The following is a 25,540-nucleotide window of genomic DNA, read 5'->3' on the forward strand; positions in this document are numbered from 1 at the left end:
GATGCGCTTAGATGAGGTGCAGGCTGGTAGACATTTAATCTAGGGTGGGCACCACATATGAGTGAAAGGAACTGGTCTCTTCATGGAGGAAATCATCATAAATGGGGCATTATAATGCGTATGGCTATAAAGATATCTCATGATCCTGAGCTGGGAGAATGGGGTACAATTATTGGTGCCGCTTGAGCGTCTGCCCTCCTACGCTCTGGACGGACGCATTTTCCTTGCCAGCAGATCTGCAGATGTTTGCTTAGTACCACTTAAACGTGCAGCAAGGGTCAGGAAAGGTATTAGTGGCAAGCAGGAAATATCCGATCCCTTACACCCAGGCACAAGACAGACTAACATCCCGATAATCTCCCTTATAACCGTTGCCGCACACACAGGGAATTCGAGACCGGCCACTCCTCTATAAACATGCGGAGATTTCTTCACCCCATGTGAGGACACTGCTTGCAGTGTGTGTGTTATTACAGCCGCTATCATTGTACATTCCTAAATAATCTTGATTTGTATCTTGCTTTATACTCCAGTCAGGTCCAAAGCTGCATGCACAATTTTACTGGTTTTCAGTTAACACTCAAGTTGGGAACTTTGCATCTTGTTGCTGACACCTGCTGGATGACTGTTAAAGCACTAGAAGAGTCAGACCCATGGGATTGATACCTGGACTGAGAGATTAAATTATTGTAACAGGTCACAGCCATAAGAGTGAGACACGTCTGATAGGAAATTAGACTGTGAGCTCCTGGGACCAGTCAGGGAGTCAGGCAGAGAAGAATATTTGAGAGATGCTGAGCTGTCACACCAGATAGGAGGCTTCACTCAAGCCTACTCCACCATTTCAGAGATCTCGCAGTAGCTCATATCTAGGGTTAATGCTTCTGCAGACTATCTGGTAAGTCTTATGGCTGCAAACACTGTATGATTACTGTGGGGTGACATTGGAGCAGTTGAATAATAATTCATTTTAACACATTCTCCCCTGCCAGTTGTGCCAGGTCTGGTAACATGACTCACGTACAAGACCTTCAGCAAGTCTTCATAGGTGCGCAGCATTGTGTTGCGTGCGCAGCGTTGTGTCAGGTGCGCAACGTTGCGTCGGAGGCCCTTGTAACTGCTGAGGCCGCTGGGGGTCAGTTAGTACTCACACGACAGTTAGGTTGGTGCCGTTGAACGCATGGCTCTGCAGCTGGGTAAATCCGTTGTTGTAGAGTTTACTGAAGAGACAGAAGAGGAATGAATGTGATAGAAAAGCAAGAGATCAATAGAGGATCAGTGATCGCTACTCACAGGGTCAGGAATCCACTGGACAGACCCTGGAAAGCATTGGTGGGCACAAGCACCATGTTCGGATTATCAGCAATCTCCCTGCAGAGACAAAGAACACAAGTGAACTACAAGTCTCACAGAGCAAGATGGACTACCCCCTGTGCTACAGGGGACAACCAGCCGGGTGGTGCGGGCGTCACATCTGTACGTGACCCTATAGGGCCCACTGTGAATGCCTTATGTGTGTGTAAGGGGGTGAGATAGAATTACCTCCTTGCTTCTCTTTCTCTATTTGTCTTTGGTCTGTTAATGTTTACATATTGCTAATGTTGATAATGTCTATGATGAATGCTTGCGGTGGTACTGCTACATAGGAACATGTATTACTGCGTGCATTCCTTGGTACTGCCACATTTATATATATATATATACAGTCATATGTAAAAGTTTGGGCACCCCTATTAATGTTAACCTTTTTTCTTTATAACAATTTTGGTTTTTGCAACAGGTATCTCAGTTTCATATATCTAATAACTGATGGACTCAGTTATATTTCTGGATTCAAATGAGGTTTATTGTACTAACAGAAAATGTGCAATCTGCATTTAAACAAAATTTGACCGGTGCAAAAGTATGGGCACCCTTATCATTTTCTTGATTTAAACACTCCTAACTACTTTTTACTGACTTCCTGAAGCACTAAATTGATTATTCAACATAACTTTTCAGGGGAAGGATACAAAAAGTTGTCTCAGAGATTTAACCTGTCAGTTTCCACTGTGAGGAACATAGTAAGGAAATGGAAGAACACAGGTACAGTTCTTGTTAAGCCCAGAAGTGGCAGGCCAAGAAAAATATCAGAAAGGCAGAGAAGAAGAATGGTGAGAACAGTCAAGGACAATCCACAGACCACCTCCAAAGACCTGCAGCATCATCTTGCTGCAGATGGGGTCACTGTGCATCGGTCAACAATACAGCGCACTTTGCACAAGGAGAAGCTGTATGGGAGAGTGATGCGAAAGAAGCCGTTTCTGCAAGCACGCCACAAACAGAGTCGCCTGAGGTATGCAAAAGCACATTAGAACAAGCCAGTTACATTTTGGAAGAAGGTCCTGTGGACTGATGAAACAAAGATTGAGTTGTTTGGTCATACAAAAAGGCGTTATGCATGCGCTGTATTGTTGCACAGTGACACCATCTGCAGCAAGATGATGCTGCAGGACTTTGGAGGTGGTCTGTGGATTGTCCTTGACTGTTCTCACCATTCTTCTTCTCTGCCTTTCTGATATTTTTCTTGGCCTGCCACTTCTGGGCTTAACAAGAACTGTACCTATGTTCCTCACAGTGGAAACTGACAGGTTAAATCTCTGAGACAACTTTTTGTATCCTTCCCCTGAAAAGCTATGTTGAATAATCTTTGTTTTCAGATCATTTGAGAGTTGTTTTGAGGAGCCCATGATGCCACTCTTCATAGGAGAATCAAATAGGAGAACTACTTGCGAGTGGCCACTTTAAATACCTTTTCTCATGATTTGATACACCTGGCTATGAAGTTCAAAGCTCAATGAGGTTACAAAACCAATTTAGTGCTTCAGGAAGTCAGTAAAAAGTAGTTAGGAGTGTTCAAATCAAGAAAATGATAAGGGTGCCCATACTTTTACACCGGTCAAATTTTGTTTAAATGCAGATTGCACATTTTCTGTTAGTACAATAAACCTCATTTGAATCCAGAAATATAACTGAGTCCATCAGTTATTAGATATATGAAACTGAAATAGCTGTTGCAAAAACCAAAATTGTTATAAAGAAAAAAGGTTAACATTAATAGGGGTGCCCAAACTTTTACATATGACTGTATATATATATATATATATATACTATATATATATATATATATATATATATTTATGTGTGTGTGTGACAAATTAAATGAAGATAATAATACCAAAGAATTTGTGTTTGCAATCATTTTCAGGAAGAAACTGAGTATTATCTGACAAAATTGCAGGGGTGTCAATACTTTTGGCCACAACTGTATATAGTTCTTATACAAAGGGTAAGTGTAGTTCTGTTGTGGGCTACTAGATGGGGGCATACTAGCGGGCCTTGTAGGTATAGTTTATAGGATGTTCATAGAGGGTTAAGTGTAGGCGGAGCTGCCGAGATGTAAGGCTGTGTGCACAGGCTGCGGATTCCGCTGCGTTTCCGCAGCGGTTTTGGCCGCTGCGGACACGCAGCAGTTTTAGCTGCGGTGTACAGTACCATTCATTTGAATGGGAAAAAAAAAAACGCTGTGCCGACGCTGCGGAAAAAACCGCGCGGATTTGCTGCGGTTTTGAATCCGCAGAAAGAATTGCATGTCAATTCTTTCTGCGGAAACCGCTGCGGGTTCCTATCTCCACCATTGTGGAGATAGTGAATCCGCAGGACCAAACCGCAGGCAAAACCGCAGATAATCCGCAGGTCTTTGGACCTGCGGATTATCTGTGGTTTTTGCAAAATCCGTGCGGATTAATCCGCAGCGGATTCCGCAGCGTGTGCACGTAGCCTAAGAGAGAAGTTTCTAGGAAGTTAGGTCAGATGGGGCCAGGGTGCCCAAGTGTCCACATGAGCTATAGGCCTAGACAGCTCGGCAGCCATGTAACGTTAAAGTGCTGCAGCCCACGTTACCCACAGCCACTGTGTGTCATAGCAGTGGGCCAGTGCAGGAAAGGAAAGATGTGGCGACTCATCACCAGGGCAGATGCTTTTAGGGCAGGAGTTGGTTGGACTGAGGAGATGAAGCAAGTTGGAGCTTCGACGAGTTCGGTACAGATGGGCCGGATGCTTTACCAGAGGCCATCAAACCTGGTGAGTGATGATGTTGAGTCTGAGGCAAAACAGGCAGAAGGAAGGTCAGGCCGAGAAGGAACTGGGGAGCAGTCTAGGACAGTTCGGTCCAGGTGTGTACTGCACAGAAGTGACAGCCAAGCAGGGAAAGATGAGGAACCAAGTGAATATCATGATGTGCCAACTGTGGATGTCACGTGTGAAGTATTAAGTAAAAAGAGTGTTCAAGTTAACCTGAACTGTGTATCCGTTAATGGGGGTTGCCTCAAGAAGCAACCATCATCGCCTGGGAAGTGCCCAGGGAAATCTGGATTTGGAGATGCAGGTATGCTGAAGAGAAGAATACAGTTTTGTGTAGGGGAAGGACTGGACATTGATGTTACAGTATCTACAGTCATGTCCCTCCCTTACATGTGCAATGAGGCCATGTCATTAGAAGAGGAGCAGATGAGGATCTCCCTACAACTCTATGAAGAGATGGGTCCGCAGCATCGCGCTACCCCCACATTAGTGCAGACCTGAATATACCATTCACCAAGGAAGCACTGGCGACTTCACTTTAGGGGTGATTGGTGAATGAGAGGCATCCCCTTCTGTGTAACAATGTAACAGCTGTGCTATGTGACTTACACAAAGACACCGCCGACCAGAGAGTGGATTTGGCTTAAATCAGGGAACATGGAGAGGCCGGTGTTCAAAATCCCTCTGGAAACAAAAGAGAAGACATTCAGGGTGACAGCACGGTTCCCCACATTCACGTTGGCCCAAAACTGCACTGCAAACAAATAAAGGGACGGGAAAAGCAAAATGCTTCTGTCCTACGTCCAGACCCGAGAAGGTGGAAACATCTGTGCTGCAGGAGTAGAAAGAATTTGATTTAAAGAAAACAATCATTTGGGTAGAGAAGGCTTCCAAGACAGGTTCAGGCTTCCTCTGCGTCCTTTTATAGCGAAGGAAGAATGATGGAGGCGTAGTCCAGCCAGTGCTTAATGTCTGGTAGAGGTGATGGTGCACCCACCTCTGCAGCCCCATCCCGAGCACTCACAGGTAATTCAGCAACGGCAGCTCCTGGAACGTCCCGTACTCGATACTCTTCAGATTCATAAGACTTCGGATTTCTCTGCAACAAAACAAAATGAAAATGGTTTTCATCAGGAGCAAGAGACGCCATGCGTCAGTTGGAGATATGAGGTGCGGCGTGCCTCAAATACTGATTAACACAAGATCGGTCAGACTCCATGTCTGGTTCTCTCCCAGGAGGGGGTTAAACAGGGAAGTGGGTGATGGCTTTTAACCCAGTCCATGTGTGCTTTGATAAGGAAGTTATCAGCATGATGTCAGCGGGCGTAGCACAGCGCATGATTTGGCTTCTCCTGCTCAGCCTGAACGGGTCAGCAGCTTCGGCATTGGCCTGAGCGCCTAGAAATGTGCGTCAGCCACTGACAGGCACTGGCCCCTCACTCTACCATCAGTGACAAGAAAGCTCTGCCAGCAGGGGGCGTCAGAGCTTCCAACATAAACCTCTACCCAGCACAGTACCTGAGAGATAGAGGCTAGCAAGAAACCATGGGGTCCCTCTCCACAAGGAACATCAACAGCAACAGCCTTAAAAGATTAGGATTATTTTGATCACCTTTATTCAGACAAATAATAGTGATAACGCACACGGTGATATCACACTACAGGGATAATGCACACGGTGATATCACACTACAGGGATGTGATGAACAAAGCAGGATTTAGTGCTCCAATGTTGAATAGCAAGGCCTTTTAGTATGATAATGAAATAAGGCCCAAAACAGAACTTCAAAGATTGAGAAGGAGCCACGCCAGAATGGGGCAGGAAGGGGCCTGGGGGCTTCAATTAGAATATACCTGTCAGCTAGACATAGAAATACACATCCATTGTGTCTCCCAGCCTCCCCGACTCCATCCTAGGATCATGGATTATGAGCACATCTTTCGAGTTATGGACTCATGGAAAATATCCGAGTGACCCTGAGGAAATTGCTCATCTGGCAGTGTAACTCCTGAGTCGATGAGGGCTCTGGGACCTGAGATATAGAGATTGGCCTTCCACAGCGACCCAATGGGGCCATGTTTGCTCTCCACACGACAGGCAAAACAAACCGCATTCACTGGTACCTCTCATGTCCTGATCCGATCATGCTGTTGAAAGTTACCCCCTTTCTTAGATATTGGGAATAAGTTCTGCAGGGAGCTACAGGGTGGAGATTATTAGCCCACCCTCTGACAGAGGGGGGGGTCCTAGTGTGATTAAGAACTCTCACAGAAGAACCAGACGATGATGATCTAAGAAGGAACTGGGAACAGATCTGCCAAGGGGAGCAGCGGCCCATGCTTTGGGGTCTGTCCGGCAACCAAGATTCTTGTACCTGTGGACTGCAGAGCTCCCGGCACCCACATGCAACCTACAATCGGGTAAATTGACCTCCAGCTTAACCCCTTCACTACCAAGGGTGGTTTGCACGTTAACTCCAGGGCCAATTTTTACAATTCTGACCACTGTCCTTTTATTAGGGCATAACTCTGGAACGCTTCCATGGATCCTGGTGATTCTGAAATTGTTTTCTCGTAACATATTGTACTTCATGTTAGTGGTAAAATTTAATTCATATAACTTGAACGTTTATTTGTGAAAAAAATGGAAATTTGGAGAAAATTTTGAAAATTTCGCAATTTTCCACCTTTGAATTTTTATGCCCTTAAATCACAGAGATACGGCACACAAAAAACTTAATAAGTAACATTTCCCACATGTTTACTTTACATCAGCACAATTTTGGAACCAAAATTTTTTTTTGTTAGGAAGTTATAAGGGTTAAAAGTTGACCAGTGATTTCTCATTTTTGCAACACCATTTTATTTTTACGGACCACATCACATTTGAAGCCACTTGAGGGGTCTATATAATAGAAAATACCCAAAAGTGACACCATTCTAAAAACTGCACCCCTTAAGGTGATCAAAACAACATTCAAGGAGTTTATTAACTCTTCAAGTGCTTCACAGGAATTTTTTGAATATTTAAAAAAAAATGAACATTTAACTTTTTTTCACAAAAAAAATACTTCAGGTTTAATTTTTTTTATTTTACCAAGGGTAACAGGAGAAATTGGACTGCAAAAATTATTGTGCAATTTGTCCTGAGTACGCTGATACCTGATATGTGGGGGGAACCACTGTTTCGGCGCATGGCAGAGCTCAGAAGGGAAGGAGCGCCGTTTGACTTTTACAATGCAAAATTGGCTGGAATTCAGATCGGACGCCATGTCACGTTTGGAGAGCCCCTGATGTACCTAAACAGTGGAAACCCCCCACAAGTGACCCCATTTTGGAAACTAGACCCCCCAAGGAACTTATCTAGATATGTGGTGAGAACTTTGAACCCACAAGGGCTTCACAGAAGTTTATAACGTACAGCGGTACAATTAAAAAAATCATATTTTTTCCACAAAATCATCTTTTTACCCCCAATTTTTATTTTCCCAAGGGTAACAGGACCCTAAAAGTTATTGTGCAATTTGTCCTGAGTACGCTGATACCCCATGTGTGGGGGCAGACCACTATTTGGGCGCATGGCAAAGCTCGGAAGGGAAGCAGCGCCATTTGACGATTTTGGCTGGAATTGAGATCGGACACCATGTCGCGTTTGGAAAGCCCCTGATGTACCAAAACAGTGGAATCCCCCCACAAATGACACCATTTTGGAAACTAGACCCCCCAAGGAACTTATCTAGATGTGTGGTAAGCACTTTGAACCCCCAAGGGCTTCACAGAAGTTTATAACGCCCAGGCGTGAAAATAAAAAAATCATTTTTTTCCCACAAAAATTATATTTTTGCCCCCAATTTTTTAATTTCCTAAGGGCAACAGGAGAAATTGGACCCCAAAAGAGCTTGGAAGGGAAGGACCACCATTTGACTTTTTCAACGCAGAATTGGTTGGAATTAAGATCAGACGCCATGTTGCGTTTGGAGAGCACCTGATGTGCGCAAATAGTGGAAACCCCCAATTCTAACTCCAACCCTAACCCCAACACAGCCCTAACCCTAACCCTAGCCCTAACCCTAACGGGAAAGTGGAAATAAATACATTTTTTTAATTTTATTAATTTTCCATAACTAAGGGGGTGATAACGGGGGGTTTGATTTACTATTTATGGCGGGTTTTTATGTTTGGCAGCTGTCACACGCTAAAAGACGCTTTTTATTGTAAAAATAGTTTTTGCATCACCACATATTGAGAGCTATAATTTGTCCATATTTTCACCCACCGAGTCATGTGAGGTCTTATTTTTTGCGGGACGAGTTGACGTTTTTATTGGTACCATTTTCGGGCACGTGACATTTTTTGATTGCTTTTTATTTTGTTTTTTGGGACGCAGAATTTACAAAACCAGCGTTTCATGAATTTCTTTTGGGTGGTGCGTTTACGCCGTTCTGCGTGCGATAAAATTGATAAAGCGGTTTTATTCTTCGGGTCAGTACGGTTACAGCGATACCTCATTTGTGTCTTTTTTTATGTTTTGGCACTTTTTTGCAATGAAAACAATTTTATATAAAAAATAATTATTTTTGCATCGCTTTATTCTGCGAGCTATAACTTTTTTATTTTTTCTCTGATGACGCTGTGTGGTGGCTCATTTTTTGCGGGACAAGATGACGTTTTCAGCGGTACCATGGATATTTATATGCGTCTTTTTGATCGCGCGTTATTGCACTTTTTGTTCGGCGGTATGATAATAAATCATTATTTTTTGCTTCGTTTTTTATTTTTATTTTTTAAGGGGTTCGCTTAAGGGGTTAACTAATGGGACAGTTTTATAGGGCGGGTCGTTACGGACGCGGCGATACCAAATACGTGACAGCAATCTGTCACAGGCAGTGTGCAGGTTTCCTCCTTGCCTGCGCTTTGCAGGCACTGAGGAAGCCAGCTACCTGCAGGCCCCCGGAGGTCCCCGTCGCCATATTGGATCCGGGGACCTGCAGGAAAGGAGACCCCCGCAGCAGCGCTGCACATTGCGCTGCCGTGGGGGGCTCAGCGAAGCACGGAGGGAGCCCCCTCCTTGCCGATGCTTCCCTTTAACCCCCGGTACACCGCGATCGTGTTTGATCCCGGTGTACAAGGGGTTAACGTGTCGGGGGCGGTCCGTGACCGCCCCTGACACATTGTGCCGGGTGTCAGCTATGATAATTAGCTGACACCCGGTCGCGATAAGCAGCGCTCACCACGTGGGCGCCGCTTATCGCTATGACGTAATATTCTGTCCATGGTAATCAGGGCCCAGGGCACATGGACGGAATATTACGTCCAATGAAGGAAAGGGGTTAATATCTCTAATTCTTGTACCCTTATTGTTATATTTTACTCTGACTGAAAATCCATTGTAATTCCATTGTATAGCTTACTGTATATTTCTGTAATTATCTAGCGCGCCCTTAAGGCAATTAAACCATAAAATTAATCTTGGGCTGATGCTTTTACTCTGATTACGAATCTTAGAATATCCAGCGGGTAACAGGACACCCTCCCTGGCAGCCATTTGCTCTAGGTGCAGTTCCCTTACTGACCTGAGAGACAAAGGGGACGCCGGAGAGCTGTGCCTGTGTACTTACGTCACATTGGTGACTTGGGAGGAACGGGTCCTGTTCCTCCACAAGGGATAATACACAAGGTGATATCACACTACAGGGATAATGCACACGGAGATATCACACTACAGGGATAATGCACACGGAGATATCACACCACAGGGATAATGCACACGGAGCTATCACACCACAGGGATAATGCACACCGTGACATCACACTTCAGGAATAACGCACACAGCAATGTCACACTACAGGAATAACGCCCACTGTGATATGAAACTAAAGGGATAATGCACACCGTGATATCAAACTACAGGGATAATGCACACCATGATACGCACATATTCCACATGAGTGCATGGAGGGAGGACTTGGAGCTGCTATGAGATGAATCCAAATTAGACGAGCCAATTCACATGTGGAGGGTGCACGTCCAAGCTAGTTAGCATAGCGGAATCAGGAAAAAAGGAGATTGACGGCACTCCAGGAATAATTATATGTGATTTAACCCATTAATTTGTCTCTCAGAGGCTTTTTCTCTTTTTGTTTTTTGCACATGTATTTTTCATGATTGTGTTTTTTTCTTAATCTCTTACGTTTCTGGCAAAAATGCTTGTTACTCTGGTATTGTCAAACATTTGTGAACTTTCACCATGGCAGTTTTGCATTTTTTACATTTTGCAGATTTTTTGCTTCTGAAAAAGTGTTAAATCCTGCACATGGAGGTGTCAAACAAGAAAATGCTTTTCATGCGAGAAGTTTTTTTTTTTTGTGGATTCTGAAACTCAATATCAGATTCCCCCTGGGTATGAACTTTAAAAATGATTCATTGTATTTTTATTGAGTTGTTATACATGCGATTTATTTTTGTTGATGAATGAACTGCTATACATCCATTGATCTGTTCTACATGCGATTTAACCCATTAATTTGCCTTTCAGGTGCTTTCTCGCTTTGTCTATTGCACATGTGTTTTCATGATTGTGTGTTTTTTCATTGGTTAATTTATGTGTATATAATTGTGGCTGTACCAGTTTTATGTATCCTATGACTAAAAGTGCACACCAGGCACTCGAAACGCGTCAGGAACTTGATTTTAATATGGCTTAATTTGCCACAATAAAATTTTTTTTTTCTTTATTCCTGGAGTGCCGTCAATCTCCTTTTTTCCTGATTCCACATGAGTAGAAGCATTCATGCTGCATTTACACATGTAAACACTCACACTGACAGCCATAGACACATGCTACATGAGTAAAAGCATTCATACTATGTGATTCCAATGAAACCCAGAGGATCCAATTACTATAATGAGATAGCAGAGTTACTCTGGCCTCTGTTCAGCGTTGTCCTTCTTTTCAGAGGTGCAAAAAACTGGTCGACCACGCTTTTATGCACGCCTAAAAAGACGAACATTGCCGGATCACAGGTCAGATGGCGTCCGCATAAAAAGTGGAAAAAAGTGAGGTTTAGTGATGAGAACACTTTCAAGTTGGTCAGGGGAGGCTCACAGATTGTGCGTTGTCCGAGTATCGTGTCACGGTGTGACCCAAAATATACGGTTAAGACTGCAAACACCTTGACAGTGTGAGGTGCGGGGAGCATTCAGTGGAAGCATGCCGGCAGGTTTGTGCTAGCTTCACAAGACCGGAAAGATGAAAACAAGCATATACATTCATATTTTGGAAGAACATTTGCTAAATTTTTGGTTCATTCATCAGTGTGATTAATTTATGCATGATGGAGCCCCTGCCCACAAAGCCTAGGCTGTGAAAACATTTCTCAATGACCAAAACATTAACATTTTAGAGGGGCCAGGTAATTACCCGAACCTTAACCCCATAGAAAATGCCTGGAATTTAATGAAAAAAAAAGGTTCAAGAGACACGAGTCGTCAACATCAACGATCTAAAGGAGCCTCTGAGCCGGCAACATCAACGATCTAAAGAAGGCATTGAGCCGGCAACATCAACGATCTAAAAGAGCCGCTGAGTCGGCAACATCAACGATCTATAGGAGGCCCTGAGCTGGCAACCTCAACGATCTAAAGGAGACCCTGAGCCGGCAACATCAACGATCTAAAGGAGTGTTAGGAATCTGGTTTCTACCATGCCTTTGCAGGAATCCAGATTCTCACATTTATCTCCAGAGGCTAAGTCCTTTGTGCCATCTCCTGAGCATGCTCACAGGACGAGCTCCCACTGGAGTTCAGGAGTCAGGTGCTCAGGTCTTGCTCCGGATCCTATTGGCTCCTTTTGGAGATCTGGAGATTTCCGGCAGGTCTCGTACGCTATAAAAAGTGCGCATGGCCGTTCCGCCATGCGCTAGTATTTTCATACGGCTGCTGTATGTATGGTGATGGATGCTTGGACTGGTGACTGACTTATTAAGAACCCCTTTCCTCTGATAATACGTCTGTGTGAGTGTTTGGGCATCAGCCAGTATTAGCGCCAGCGCGCTCAAGCTTCATCTTTGCCAGCAGCTAGCGTCCTGCATCGCGCTTGCAGCATAGCGGTGCTTTCTCTGCGGCTCAGTTCACGCCGCGCTGCGGTTGCAGCCTGTCGTGTGTTCGCAGTTGCGACGTTCCGCATCCTATTTTTACGGTAGGTCTAGAAGGAGTAGTCCTGGTGTTTAAGGCTACTTCTGTGACCTTTAATACCGTATCTGCATCGCTGGAAGTCTGTGACCCTGTACAAACTCAGCGTTATTTATGCTTTTGTTTGCAGCTCTGTGCATATAACAGAGTCTGCTTCAGTGCACTGGGTGCGGCTAAAACCCTGTGCACATTACCGCCTTAGTGCTCTGCCTCTTTTAGCAGTGGTTATTCTATCCACCGCACGGTGGACCCCGAGTGGCGAAGACACTTTATTTATTTATTTTTTATTTAGTGTCTTCCGCCACTCATAACAAGGAGATGCTGAGCTGGCAACATCAACGATCTAAAGGAGACGTTGAGCCGGCAACATCAACGATCTAAAGGAGGCCCTGAGCCTGCGACATCAACGATCTAAAGGAGGCATTGAGCAGGCAACATCAACGATCTAAAGGAGATCCTGAGCCTGCAACATCAATGATCTAAGTGAGACCCTGAGTCGGCAATATCAACAATCTAAAGGAGGCGCTGACCAGTCAACAACTAAAGTAGGCTCTGAGCTGGCAACATTAACGATCTAAAGGAGGCCCTGAGTCAGCAACATCAACGTTCTAAAGGAGGCCCTGAGCCGGCAACATCAATGATCTAAATGAGGCCCTAAGCCAGCAACATCATCAATCTGAAGGAGGAGCTGAGGCGACAGGGACATAGGATAATTGAACTATACATGTCTGTTAATATTTTGATTACACATTGTACCAAGCCAGCTATTTTGTTGACTTGCAAATCAGAGAAGGAACAACAATGCAAGTTGATTACGTGCTCAAATAATGATAAACTCATCCCACCCACCCTCGACCTTTGGATGATGACCTGAGCCACAGATGCTGGTATAAAAAGGGATTTCTAGTCTTCTGCAAAGAGAGAGAAGAAATAAAATCAGAGTGACTTGACAGAACAACTGCCAGGACACCATAGCTCCATCATGAGGGTCACAAATTTGGCTATACAGGATGCCAGCTTAGGGGATCATGGTCACGGCTGAAAGAATACAGATCTGCTCTATTAACCATCATTTAACTCATGGACATGTTTGGAGAAGCCAGGAGTTGGACCCACCAGTTCACTGTGCCCCATAGATATGTTTGGGGAAGCCAGGATCGGGACCCACCAGTTAACTGGCTCCATGGAGACGTTCAGTGAAGCAGGGTTTTGACCCTCCGGTCACCTAGCCTTGTACCTCAATGGACTATCAGCTTTGGAAGGAGGGGAGAAGGATTGAGAGCATTCACATAGTGTCCTAGACCTGCTTAAGGTTGCAGGATATCACTGGAGGGTGCCAATCCAGCTGGTGAGCACAACCATGACAGTGGAAAACGAGAGGATATTTTTCAGACCATCAGAGTCATTAATAAATTCACCCACTTAATTATAGTTAAGAAGCACTTCTTTTTGGATAAACAACTTAAATTCTACTATATCTCATTTTATTGCTCATGATACATCTTTTTCGCCCAAGGAACATAGTGCTGTACTAACCATGTTATCCTTGCAAGATAAGGAGAATCATGTACATTTCATTAATGACATCACCATTGTCCCCAGAAATCCTACCTACTACCCAGTAAAATCTAGGGTTCCATGGTTAGATCTGTTCCAGTCCCTGGTGGAGTGCGACTTAAAGGAACTGCATCAACGATCCTGCTCCTCACGCTCCTTCAAAAATATGAGTAAAATTGAATTTCAAGCAATAAGTGATCTGCAGGCTAATCCTAATTTCACTATGCAAAAATCAGACAAGGGAGGTTGTATCACTGCTCTTGATACTATGCTGTATATCAAACTTGCCAATGATATTCTCAGGGACACCCTTACATGCAGATCCCGACTATTTGACCCTACTCATTACCCTCATCAAGCAATGTAGATAATAATGAGTATCAGTGTAGAGGTCATAGATAGTAAAATCCAGTGATGGCTTTTACCTGACCACCTGATATTACCGATCTTCAATTGACTACCCAAAACCCACAAGGTGTTATTTCCACCTCCCCTACAACCGATCATTTCGGGGCTGGGTTCTCTCAGTGAGAATCTCAGCCAGTGGTTAAATGAACACTTACAACCACTTGTTATCAGGACCCCAGGTTATCTAAAGGACACAACCACAGTCCTAAAGGTTTTTGATACCTTTCTGTGGTGTGATGATTTCCTTTTTATAACCTGCGATGTCATCAGTTTATATTCCACCATTGTTCATTCTTTAGCGGTCACTGCCATCCACTATCACCTTGACAGGTACAACGCCTATTCATCTCATCTCAAAAACTTTTTTCTTTCAGTTTTAGAATTTCTGTGGAAACATTTTTTTTAGTTTTAATTCTTATTTTTTCCTTCAAATACTAGGTGCCCCAATCGGCTCAACATTTTCCCAATCTTTTGCAATTTTGTACATGTCATGGTGGGAGGAGAATTTTCATTTTTACAGAAAACAATCCTTATTTACCATTCCATCAAATGGTTTGGCAGATATGTGAACGACCTTCTCCTTATTTTGGAAAGGTTCTACATCTAATTTTGACGGTTTGGGATCTTACCTTAATACCAGTTAATTAAACTTCCGGTTGGCAACCGTCCAGACAAGTCTCCTTCCTGGACATTAATTTAGTGGATAATCCTCTGAGGCATAATGAGGAAACATCCCGCTTCAGGAAGCCTGTTTATGGTGATACCATCCTACTATCTTCCAGCTCCCATCCCCGCCACACCACACAGGCTATCCCGTCCGGTGAGTTCACTACTGACAATGGCCAGACAAGGTCTCACACTCGGTAATATGTTGTCCCCCAGTATGCTAAAACAACCTCTTCCTAAGTCTCCCTGGCTCACTACTAAAGGTTTCTACAAATGCACAGGATACAGATGTAATGTCTGCTCCTATGCATTGGACAAGAGACACAGTCATTTACCATTCCTTCCAATATCCATTACAATATCAACTCCTTTATGAACTGTGACTCCAAATACGTGGTGCATTGCATTGTGTTGCATGCAAATTGAACTATATTGGATGCACAACCAGAAAGATCAAAACAAGAATTGCTGAGCATATAGCTAATATCACCAATAAAAATGGCTCGTATTCAGGTGCATGCAAACATTTTGTCTCAGTTCACAAAGGCGACCTTACACACTTTGCGTCTTTTGCTTTAGAAAAAGTACATTATCCTAAACGTGAAGGTAATTGGCAAAGAGAGCTCACCCTAAGCGAGGCACACTGGACTCTATGTTTGAATACTAAATTTCCCAATATGATGAATCACGGGAACGATCTGTTTAGTGTAAATCATGTTTTATTCAATGAATGAGTAAGCAATATAGAAATAAAATCATGTCTTCTAACAATAACATGACCCAGTATAGTCTTAAGACAAGTAGTAGGACAATAGGTAGTTACATAGTTAATATAAACAAATTATCAAATTACTCCCTGTGGGTAGAGATAAGGGGAGGGGGGAAAAATAATAAATTACTGATAGGGGTTTGTTATAAGTCTCCAAAAATAATGGAAGCAACAGAGAATATTCTCATAAAGCAAATAGATGAAGCTGCGACTCAAGGAGAAGTCATTATTATGGGGGACTTCAACTACCCTGAAATACATTGGGGAACCGAAACCTACAGTTCCAGCAAAGGTAATGGGTTTCTGACAACTATGAGAGACAATTACCTTTCTCAACTGTTTCAGGACCCAACAAGAGGGTGGGCACTGCTAGACCTAATGTTAACCAACAGGCCAGACCGCATATCAAATGTAAGGGTTGAGGGTCACTTGGGTAATAGTGATCACAAATTAATAAGTTTTCATGTATCCTTTAATAAGATGTGTAGTAGAGGGGTTACAAGGACTCTAAACTTCAGGAAGGCAAATTTCCAACGGATGAGAGATGATCTTGGTGCAATTAACTGGGGCGATATCCTGAGACATAAAAATACAGAAAGAAAATGGGAGACGTTTATTAGCGTCCTGAATAGGACCTGTGCACAATATATACCGTATGGGAATAAACCTGCTAGAAATAGGAGGAAACCACTATGGCTAAATAGAGCTGTAAGGGGTGCTATAAGAGATAAAAATAAAGCATTTAGAGAATTAAAGCAAGTAGGTAGTGATGAGGCATTAAATAAATACAGAAAATTAACTAAATTCTGTAAAAAGCAAATCAAGACAGCAAAGATTGAGACAGAGAGACTCATTGCCAGAGAAAGTAAAAATAATCCCAAAATATTCTTTAACTACATAAATAGTAAGAAGCTAAAAAATGATAGTGTTGGCCCCCTTAAAAATAGTCTGGGTGAAATGGTGGATGAGGATGAGGAAAAAGCCTCATCCAGAAGCACCCTTGACCAAGTAGCTCCCCTCACCCTCAGAACCTCCAAACACAGAGTGAAACAGCCCTGGCTCACATCGCAAACCCGATTTCTCCAGCGATGCTCTAGGTGTGCTGAACGCTTATGGAGGAAAACACACACACCAGAAGACTTCATACACTTCAAATTTATGTTAAGGACATATAACTCTGCCCTTCACCTCGCCAAACAGACCTACTTCACCACCCTGATCTCCTCACTATCCAACAACCCCAAGAAACTTTTTGACACCTTTCACTCCCTCCTCAGGCCAAAAGCACAAGCCCCTATCACAGACATTTGCGCTGATGACCTGGCCTCCCACTTTATAGAGAAAATAGACAATATCCGTCAGGAAATCTGCTCCCAATCACCAAGTTCAGTGACTCCCATCCCTCCCTGCATTTCCCCTGGCTCACTCTCCACATTTGCTCCCATCACAGAAGAAGAAGTCTCCAGGCTCCTCTCCTCTTCTCGTCCAACTACATGCACAACCGACCCCATTCCCTCACATCTCCTCCAGTCTCTCTCCCCAGTCGTCACAACTCACCTAACTACAATCTTTAATCTCTCCCTCTCCTCTGGCATTTTCCCCTCCTCCTTCAAACACTCTATCATTACTCCATTACTAAAGAAACCCACCCTTGACCCATCCTGCACAAACAACTACAGACCAGTCTCCAATCTCCCCTTCATCTCTAAACTCTTGGAGCGCCTGATATACTCACGCCTTACCCGTTACCTCTCCACTCACTCCCTCCTAGACCCTTCACAGTCCGGTTTCCGCCCCCTACATTCGACAGAAACTGCACTCATCAAAGTGACCAATGACCTTCTGACAGCAAAACGTAATGGTGACCATTCTCTGCTCATTCTTCTCGACCTTTCTGCAGCTTTCGACACTGTTGACCATCCTCTCCTACTCTCTAGGCTCCAGTCACTAGGCATTAAGGACACTGCTCTTTCCTGGTTCTCCTCCTATCTTTCCGACCGCTCCTTCAGTGTTCTGTTTTCTGGCTCCACTTCATCTCCTCTTCCTCTCACTGTTGGGGTACCTCAGGGCTCAGTCCTTGGCCCCCTTCTCTTCTCTCTCTATACAGCCCCAATTGGACAGACCATCAGCAGATTTGGCTTTCAGTACCATCTTTATGCTGATGACACACAACTGTACACATCATCCCCTGACCTTACCTCCGCTGTACTACAGAACGCCACTGACTGTCTGTCTGCAGTCTCCAACATCATGTCTGCTCTCTATCTGAAACTCAACCTCTCCAAAACTGAACTTCTTCTGCTCCCACCATCTACTAACCTCCCTAAATCTGACATTTCCCTCTCTGTGGGTGGCACCATAATAACACCCCGACAGCAGGTGCGCTGTCTGGGTGTTATGTTCGACTCCGATCTCTCCTTCACCTCCCATATACAATCTCTTGCCCGCTCATGCCGCTTACACCTAAAGAACATCTCTAGAATCCGCCCTTTTCTCACCATGGAAACAACAAAAACTCTCACTGTCGCCCTGATCCACTCCCGCCTAGACTACTGTAATGCTCTATTAATTGGCCTCCCTCTCACTCGACTCTCCCCTCTCCAGTCTATCCTTAATGCAGCAGCCAGGGTTGTCCATCTGGCTAATCGTTTCTCAGACGCGTCCGCTCTTCGCCAGTCGTTACACTGGCTGCCAATTCATTACAGGGTACAATTCAAAGTACTTGTTCTCACCCACAAAGCTCTCCACAGTGCGGCACCCCCTTACATCTCCTCCCTCATTTCTGTCTATCGGCCTAACCGACCGCTGCGCTCTGCAAATGACTTTCGACTAACCTCTGCCCTAATCCGTACCTCCCACTCCCGACTCCAAGACTTCTCCCGTGCTGCGCCAATCCTCTGGAATGCTCTACCCCAAAATATTAGGACCATCCACAATTTGCATAGTTTTAGGCGCTCGCTCAAAACACATTTGTTCAAAGCGGCCTATCACATTCAGTAATCAAAGTCATGTTTGTGTGTGTGTAGCCCATTCACTATCTCCATCTAACCCCCACCCCCTGAAGATGGCTGGACCGTCATTGTAAATACATCATTGTAAATACAAACCTGTGCTTTGTATCCCCCCCCACCTCATTGTAGATTGTAAGCTCCACGAGCAGGGTCGTCTTATTTCGCTTTAATTATTGTATTGTTAACGTTGTTACTTATGACTGTTGTGTTTGAAACTGTTCAACTGTAAAGCGCTGCGGAATATGTTGGCGCTATATAAATAAAGATTATTATTATTTATTATTATTATTATTATTATTATTATTAAAAAGCCAATATGCTAAATAACTTTTTTTCATCAGTATTTACACAAGAAAATCCCATGACAGATAACATGATCAGGGATAAAAATTCTCCATTAAATGTCACCTGTTTAACCCAGCAGGAAGTACGGCGGCGTCTAAAAATCACTAAAATTGACAAATCCCCAGGCCCGGATGGGATACACCCCCGAGTACTGCAGGAATTAAGCACAGTCATAGATAGACCATTATTTTTAATCTTTAAAGATTCCATAATAACAGGGTCTGTACCACAGGACTGGCGTATAGCAAATGTGGTGCCAATATTCAAAAAGGGGACAAAAACTGAACTTGGAAATTATAGGCCAGTAAGTTTAACCTCAACTGTGGGCAAAATCCTGGAGGGTTTTCTAAGAGATACTATACTGGAGTATCTGCAGAAGAATAACCTCATGACCCAATATCAACATGGGTTTACAAGGGACCGTTCCTGTCATACTAATCTGATAAGCTTTTATGAAGAGGTAAGTTCCGGACTGGACCAAGGGAATGCAGTGGACGTGGTGTACATGGACTTTTCAAAAGCTTTTGATACGGTACCACACAAAAGGTTGATACATAAAATGAGAACAATGGGGATAGGGGAAAATATGTGTAGGTGGGTTAAGAGCTGGCTCAGGGATAGGAAACAAAGGGTGGTTAATAATGGAGCACAATCGGACTGGGTCACGGTTAGCAGTGGGGTACCACAGGGGTCAGTTTTGGGCCCACTTCTTTTTAACATACTGTATTTATTAATGACCTTGTAGGTGGCTTAGAGAGTAGAATTTCAATATTTGCAGATGACACTAAACTCTGCAGGGTAATCAATACAGAGGAGGACAATTTTATATTACAGGAGGATTTATGTAAACTAGAAGCTTGGGCTGATAAATGGCAAATGAGCTTTAATGGGGATAAATGTAAGGTCATGCACTTGGGTAGAACAAACAAGATGTATAATTATGTGCTTAATTGTAAAACACTGGGCAAAACTGTCACTGAAAAAGACCTGGGTGTATGGGTGGACGACAAACTCACATTCAGTGGCCAGTGTCAGGCAGCTTCTGCAAAGGCAAATAAAATAATGGGATGCATTAAAAGAGGCATAGATGTTCATGAGGAGAACATAATTTTACCTCTATATAAGTCACTAGTGTGACCACACTTAGAATACTGAGTACAGTTCTGGTCTCCGGTGTATAAGAAAGACATAGCTGAACTGGAGCGGGTGCAGAGAAGAGCGACCAAGGTTATTAGGGAACTAGGGGGTCTGCAATACCAAGACAGGTTATTACACCTGGGGTTATTTAGTGTGGAAAATCGAAGGCTTAGGGGTGATCTTATTACAATGTATAAATATATGCGGGGACAATACCAAGACCTTTCTAATGATCTTTTTACTCTTAGACCTGTGACAGGGACAAGGGGGCATCCTCTACGTCTGGAGGAAAGAAGGTTTAAGCAAACTCACAGATGCGGATTCTTGACTGTAAGAGCAGTGAGACTATGGAACTCTCTGCCACATGATGTTGTAATGAGTGATTCCCTACTAAAATTTAAGAAGGGACTGGATGCCTTTCTTGAAAAGTATAATATTACAGGGTATATACACTAGTTTCCTTAATATTGCGTTGATCCAGGGAGCTAGTCTGATTGCCGTATGTGGAGTCGGGAAGGAATTTTTTTCCCTTATGTGAAGCTTACTGTTTGCCACATGGGTTTTTTTTTGCCTTCCTCTGGATCAACATGTTAGGGCAAGTTAGGATAGGATATGGGTTGTACTAGATGGACTTAAAGTCTTCCTTCAACCTTAATAACTATGTTACTATGTTCTGCTTAATGGCACTTGTTAATAGTAATATCAGTACAACCAGAAGGAGATATTCATAGTCATAATAACAACTAGATTATTCACAGTAATAAAATTGAAATATAAAGAACATATTTTATAAAGAAAATATTATAAAGAAAGAGAAAAGAGGGGAAGGTAGAAGAGGAAAAGGGAATAGAGACAGAAAAGGTTATAAGGGGAAGAGGATGAGATATCTGGATCCCCCTCTCGAGTTTGTCTGAGTCCCCCATCTTGGAATGCAAGAGGGAGGATGTAGAAGTATGTAGATCCATACCAAACTTAGAGACAGGTCGAGTCAAATACCCCTTGTCTGACCCAGAGAATATCCAAATCCACCCCAAAAGTTAGTTAAGATCCAGAAATCTAGATGTCTAATTCTGGAGTCTCCCTAAACGCTATCCAAGGAGCCAAAGTACTATAAATTTTATCAAAGTCACCTGTAGTTTGTTTTATCAACTGCTCCATTCTGTAAATGTCGTTGAGTTCTACAAATTAAGCGTGTGAAGGGTACTTTTCTTGCTTCCAAAACCGAGGTTTTAAGTTCCTAGTAGCTGTAAGGAAGTGTCTGAGAATACTCCTTTTAAACCTAGAAATCGACATATTGCATAGGGACAAGAGAGCCAATTCCACTGTGGGCTTAAGCTTGTGTATAGATAACTTATTATAAAGATCAAAAATTGACAACCATAGGTTCTTTACAGTTGGACAATCCCACCATGTATGGACATACGATCCTTTTTCTTTTAAGCATCTCCAACATGTATCCGGGATCACTGGGAACATGGGATGTACCATGGATGGGCATCTGTGCCACTTTGATAAGACCTTGTAGCTCCTCTCCTGTGACACCGAGCACAACGATGCCCTAAATATAAATAGAAGGATCCTGTCTCTTTCCTCTTGATTTAGAGATCTCCCAAGATCACATTCCCAATTTGAGAAAATAATGGGAAATTATGTGTTGGTGTTTGGCTCTTTTGAAACAGATTATACAGCAAAGAGACCGTGTGGACTGGAGGATCCCTGTTGTGAATTCCTTGGCTCAGATTTCTGAGCCGAAGCTCCCCCTGCTCCCTCCGGTGGTTACTGGAGGTAGTGGAGCTGGCTAGATTGACAGAGGCCTGCCACCTGATGATGATGACGATTGGAGATCTCGGGTTACTGATTGGAGTATTTAAGTTTGCAGACTTCCTGCAGTCCCTGCTGGTGATTGCTTTCCTGTGCATTCAGAGGTCTGATGTCTCCTGCCCTGATCCTGCATTTGTTCAGCTAAGTGGTTCATTTGCTAATCCTTTGCATCTGATCTGCTTTTTGTCTCTCTCTGCTTGTTGCGGGTTCAGCTTGCTCCTCTGGGGGCTGTGCTGGACCACTGCTCCATATGTTACAGCATGTGTCAGTTTGTTCAGTCCCCTGTTATATTGGTCTCTTTTGCTTTGCTCCCAGTTCATACCGGAGTGCTGATATAGTGGGGGCGAAGTTGTGTGACTTCCGTGTTTTTTTGTACATCAGACGTGTTGGATTTTTCAGGGTTTTTGCATGATTGCAGACAGTGTCTTTCCTTTCCTGTCCTGTCTAGTCAGTTTGGGCTCCATCGTTTGCTCAGTGCATTTTTCTGCCTGCGTTTGTGTTTCATTTTGTCTCACCAACAATATATGTTTGGGGGCTATCTATTCCTTTTGGGGTCTGCTCCGGGGTAGTTTAGATTTTACCTTTCTTGCTTTAGGCTTAGTCAGCTCTCCGGCTGTGCCAAGGCATCTAGGGCATCGTAGGTACGCACCACGGCTACTGCTAATTGTGTGGATACGATCAGGGGTCTGCAATCCGCAAGTTACCAACCTCTCTGGTTTTCTGGTGGCTTGTGGCCTGTTTCTGCCATCCTCCTCAGTGACCAATTCATAGCAGAATCACCAGCCCTACTGTAGACTCTAGGGTACTCAAAGAAGGAAAGAATTGTAGAAAAAAAAAAAAAAGTGTCAGAATTTTTTTTTTTGTATATTTTTTCCTCTTTTTCTCTGAGGATGTAGGAGGATTTTTTGTCTAAATGGAGACTAAGCAATTGACCGATCATGTTGAGCAGCTCGCTGCTGAAGTGAGGGGAATTTCTGCCTATTTCACTCAATCATCTGCTGTTGAACCAAAATTTCCTACTCCTGATGTGTTTTTTGGGGATCGGTCTAAATTTTTGAATTTTAAGAATAATTGTAAACTATTTTTTGCTTTGAAGCCTAACTCATCGGGGAGCTCTGTGCAGCAGGTTAAAATTGACATCTCCCTGCTGCACGGTGATCCCCAGGATTGGGCTTTTTCTTTGACACCCGGAGATTCTATTCTGGCTAGTGTGGATGCATTTTTTCAAGCCCTGGGGTTGTTGTATGATGAACCTAATGCTATTGATCAAGCTGAGAAAAGCTTATTGGCATTAAACCAGGGTCAGGATTCTGCAGAGTTATATTGTCAAAAATTCTGAAAGTGGGCCGTCCTTACTAAATGGAATGATGATGCCCTAGCAGCTCTCTTTCGGAAGGGTCTGGCAGAAACCGTAAAAGATGTTATGGTGGGATTTCCTGTCCCCTCTGGTCTTGACGACTCTATGTCATTGGCCATTCAAATTGATTGGCGTTTACGTGAATCTACACGAGAGGCGGTGCCGCCTTTCGAACGAACTTCTGAACCCATGCTAAGCAATAGGGTTTTGTCTAGGGCACAACGTCGGGAGTTTAGAAGGTGTAATAAGTTGTTTTTTTTGTGGGGACGCCTCTCATACTATTTCTGTCTGCCCTAAACAAGAAAAGCGTTTTGCTCACACATTTGCGGTGGGTAGTGTACAGCCTAAGCTCCTTTTGGCGATTACCTTGATGTGCTCCTTGTCTACATTTTCCGCTAGGGCTTTTGTTGATTCAGGAGCAGCTCTGAATCTGATTGTAACAACCCTGCTGGCATCACTGCATGGCCTCCCATCCCCCGCACACCAACTTACTTTCTGCTTCAAGCCATGCTGTGAATTCTGTCTGTTGCCAGCTCTGTGCCTCTGCTCTCCATGTTTCCTGACTGTGTGTATAGGGGGGCGCCAGAACTCTCTGGTTCTTATGCAGTCAGGGTGCACCTGGCTAATGGGTCCCTGACCAATCACTTGGAGCCCTGGACTATTTAACCCTGCCACACCCACTGGAACATTGCCTGAGCAATGTCTAATCTCAGTTAGTATCTTGCTGCTGAGGAAGCCAGGCCCCGTTCTGTGTATTTCCTCCTCTGGAGGAGTGCTTCTTGTCTTGCCTTGTACCTTGTCTGCCTGCCAGGAGGCTGAGTGTCCTGGCCCTTGAGTCTTGGTTCCAGTACCCTGTCTGTACTCTGTCCTACCTTAATCTCCCTTTCTCTTTGTCCGTGGCTTCCTTCTCTGCTGTGTCTTTCCTTGTGTCCTCCCTGTCTGTGCATCTGCACCCTTGCAGCTCTGTCTGTGAATCTGCACCCTTGCAGCTCTATCTGCTCATCTGCACCCTTGCAGCTCTGTCTGTGTATCTGCACCCTTGCATCTCTATCTGTTCATCTGCACCCTTGCAGCTCTGTCTGTGAATCTGCACCCTTGCAGCTCTGTCTGCTCATCTGTGCACGGCTCCCTAGCCGCTCTGCCCACTTGGCTCCCTAGCCGCTCTGCCCGCTCGGCTCCCTAGCCGCTCTGCCCACTTGGCTCCCTAGCCGCTCTGCCCGCTCGGCTCCCTAGCCGCTCTGCCCGCTCCGCTCCCTAGCCGCACTGCCCACTCGGCTCCCTAGCCGCTCTGCCTGCCCAGCTCCCTAGCCGCTCTGCCTGCCCGGCTCCCTAGCCGCTCTGCCTGCCCAGCTCCCTAGCCGCTCTGCCTGCCCAGCTCCCTAGCCGCTCTGCCTGCCCGGCTCCCTTGGAGTCCAGCCTACTCCGCACTGCTGCGGCTCTGCCTACTCCGCACTCCTGCGGCTCCGCCTACCTGCACCTCCTGTGTGAACAGGTCCAAACCTGTTCCTTCATATTCCACTCCTTCTTGCCTATATTCATACCTGCACCTCCTGCGTGAACAGGTCCAAACCTGTTGTCTCATATACCACTCCTGCTTGCCCTGTGTCTCAAGCCGTCACCTACCTGCTCTGTGTCTCCAAGCCGTGCCCGCCTGTCCTGTGTCTCCAAGCTGTGCCCGCTAGCCCAGTGTCTCCAAGCTGTGCCCGCTTGCCCTGTGTCTCCAAGCCGTGCCCGCGTGCCCAGTGTCTCCAAGCCGTGCCCGCTTGCCCAGTGTCTCCAAGCCGTGCCCGCTTGCCTAGTGTCTCCAAGCCGTGCCCGCTTGCCCAGTGTCTCCAAGCCGTGCCCGCTTGCCCAGTGTCTCCAAGCTGTGTCTCCAAGCCGTGCCTGCCTGCCAGTGTACCAAGCCGTGCCTGCTTGCCCAGTGTCTCAGCCTGCCTGTTAGTCACACCTGTCCAAGTGACTTGTCCCCGAGTGGGATCAGCAGCCACAGCCAGACACCACCCTGGAGTGGCACCCGACAGCTACCTGCCGCACAAGCCTGACCTCACCAGAGGCTCCAGTGAAGACCGAGGTAGCTGTCGTAGTCACGCCCCTTCCAGGGTAGCCTGGTTTGTGGCACATTGAGGCAACAACCCCCCGGCTCACGCCATTCAGCC

At 44.7% G+C, this 25,540-nt stretch overlaps 1 protein-coding gene across 2 annotated transcripts in view; it reads right to left on the reverse strand.

Annotated features, from left to right (window-relative positions):
- The window catches only part of TSHR (thyroid stimulating hormone receptor), a 148,642-nt gene that overhangs the window by 22,455 nt on the left and 100,647 nt on the right, over positions 1-25,540 (reverse strand). For both annotated transcript variants that reach the window (XM_073587044.1, XM_073587047.1), the window contains 4 exons: positions 5,147-5,221; positions 4,732-4,806; positions 1,294-1,371; positions 1,152-1,220 (listed from right to left, as the gene is read on the reverse strand). In XM_073587044.1, coding sequence (XP_073443145.1) covers positions 1,152-1,220; positions 1,294-1,371; positions 4,732-4,806; positions 5,147-5,221 — 297 coding nt within the window. The remainder of the gene's footprint in view (positions 1-1,151; positions 1,221-1,293; positions 1,372-4,731; positions 4,807-5,146; positions 5,222-25,540) is intronic.

Source organism: Dendrobates tinctorius, unplaced genomic scaffold (genome assembly GCF_039654945.1).
Source record: "Dendrobates tinctorius isolate UK_male_01 unplaced genomic scaffold, ASM3965494v1 ptg000010l, whole genome shotgun sequence".
Classification (NCBI taxonomy): Eukaryota; Metazoa; Chordata; class Amphibia; order Anura; family Dendrobatidae; genus Dendrobates; species Dendrobates tinctorius.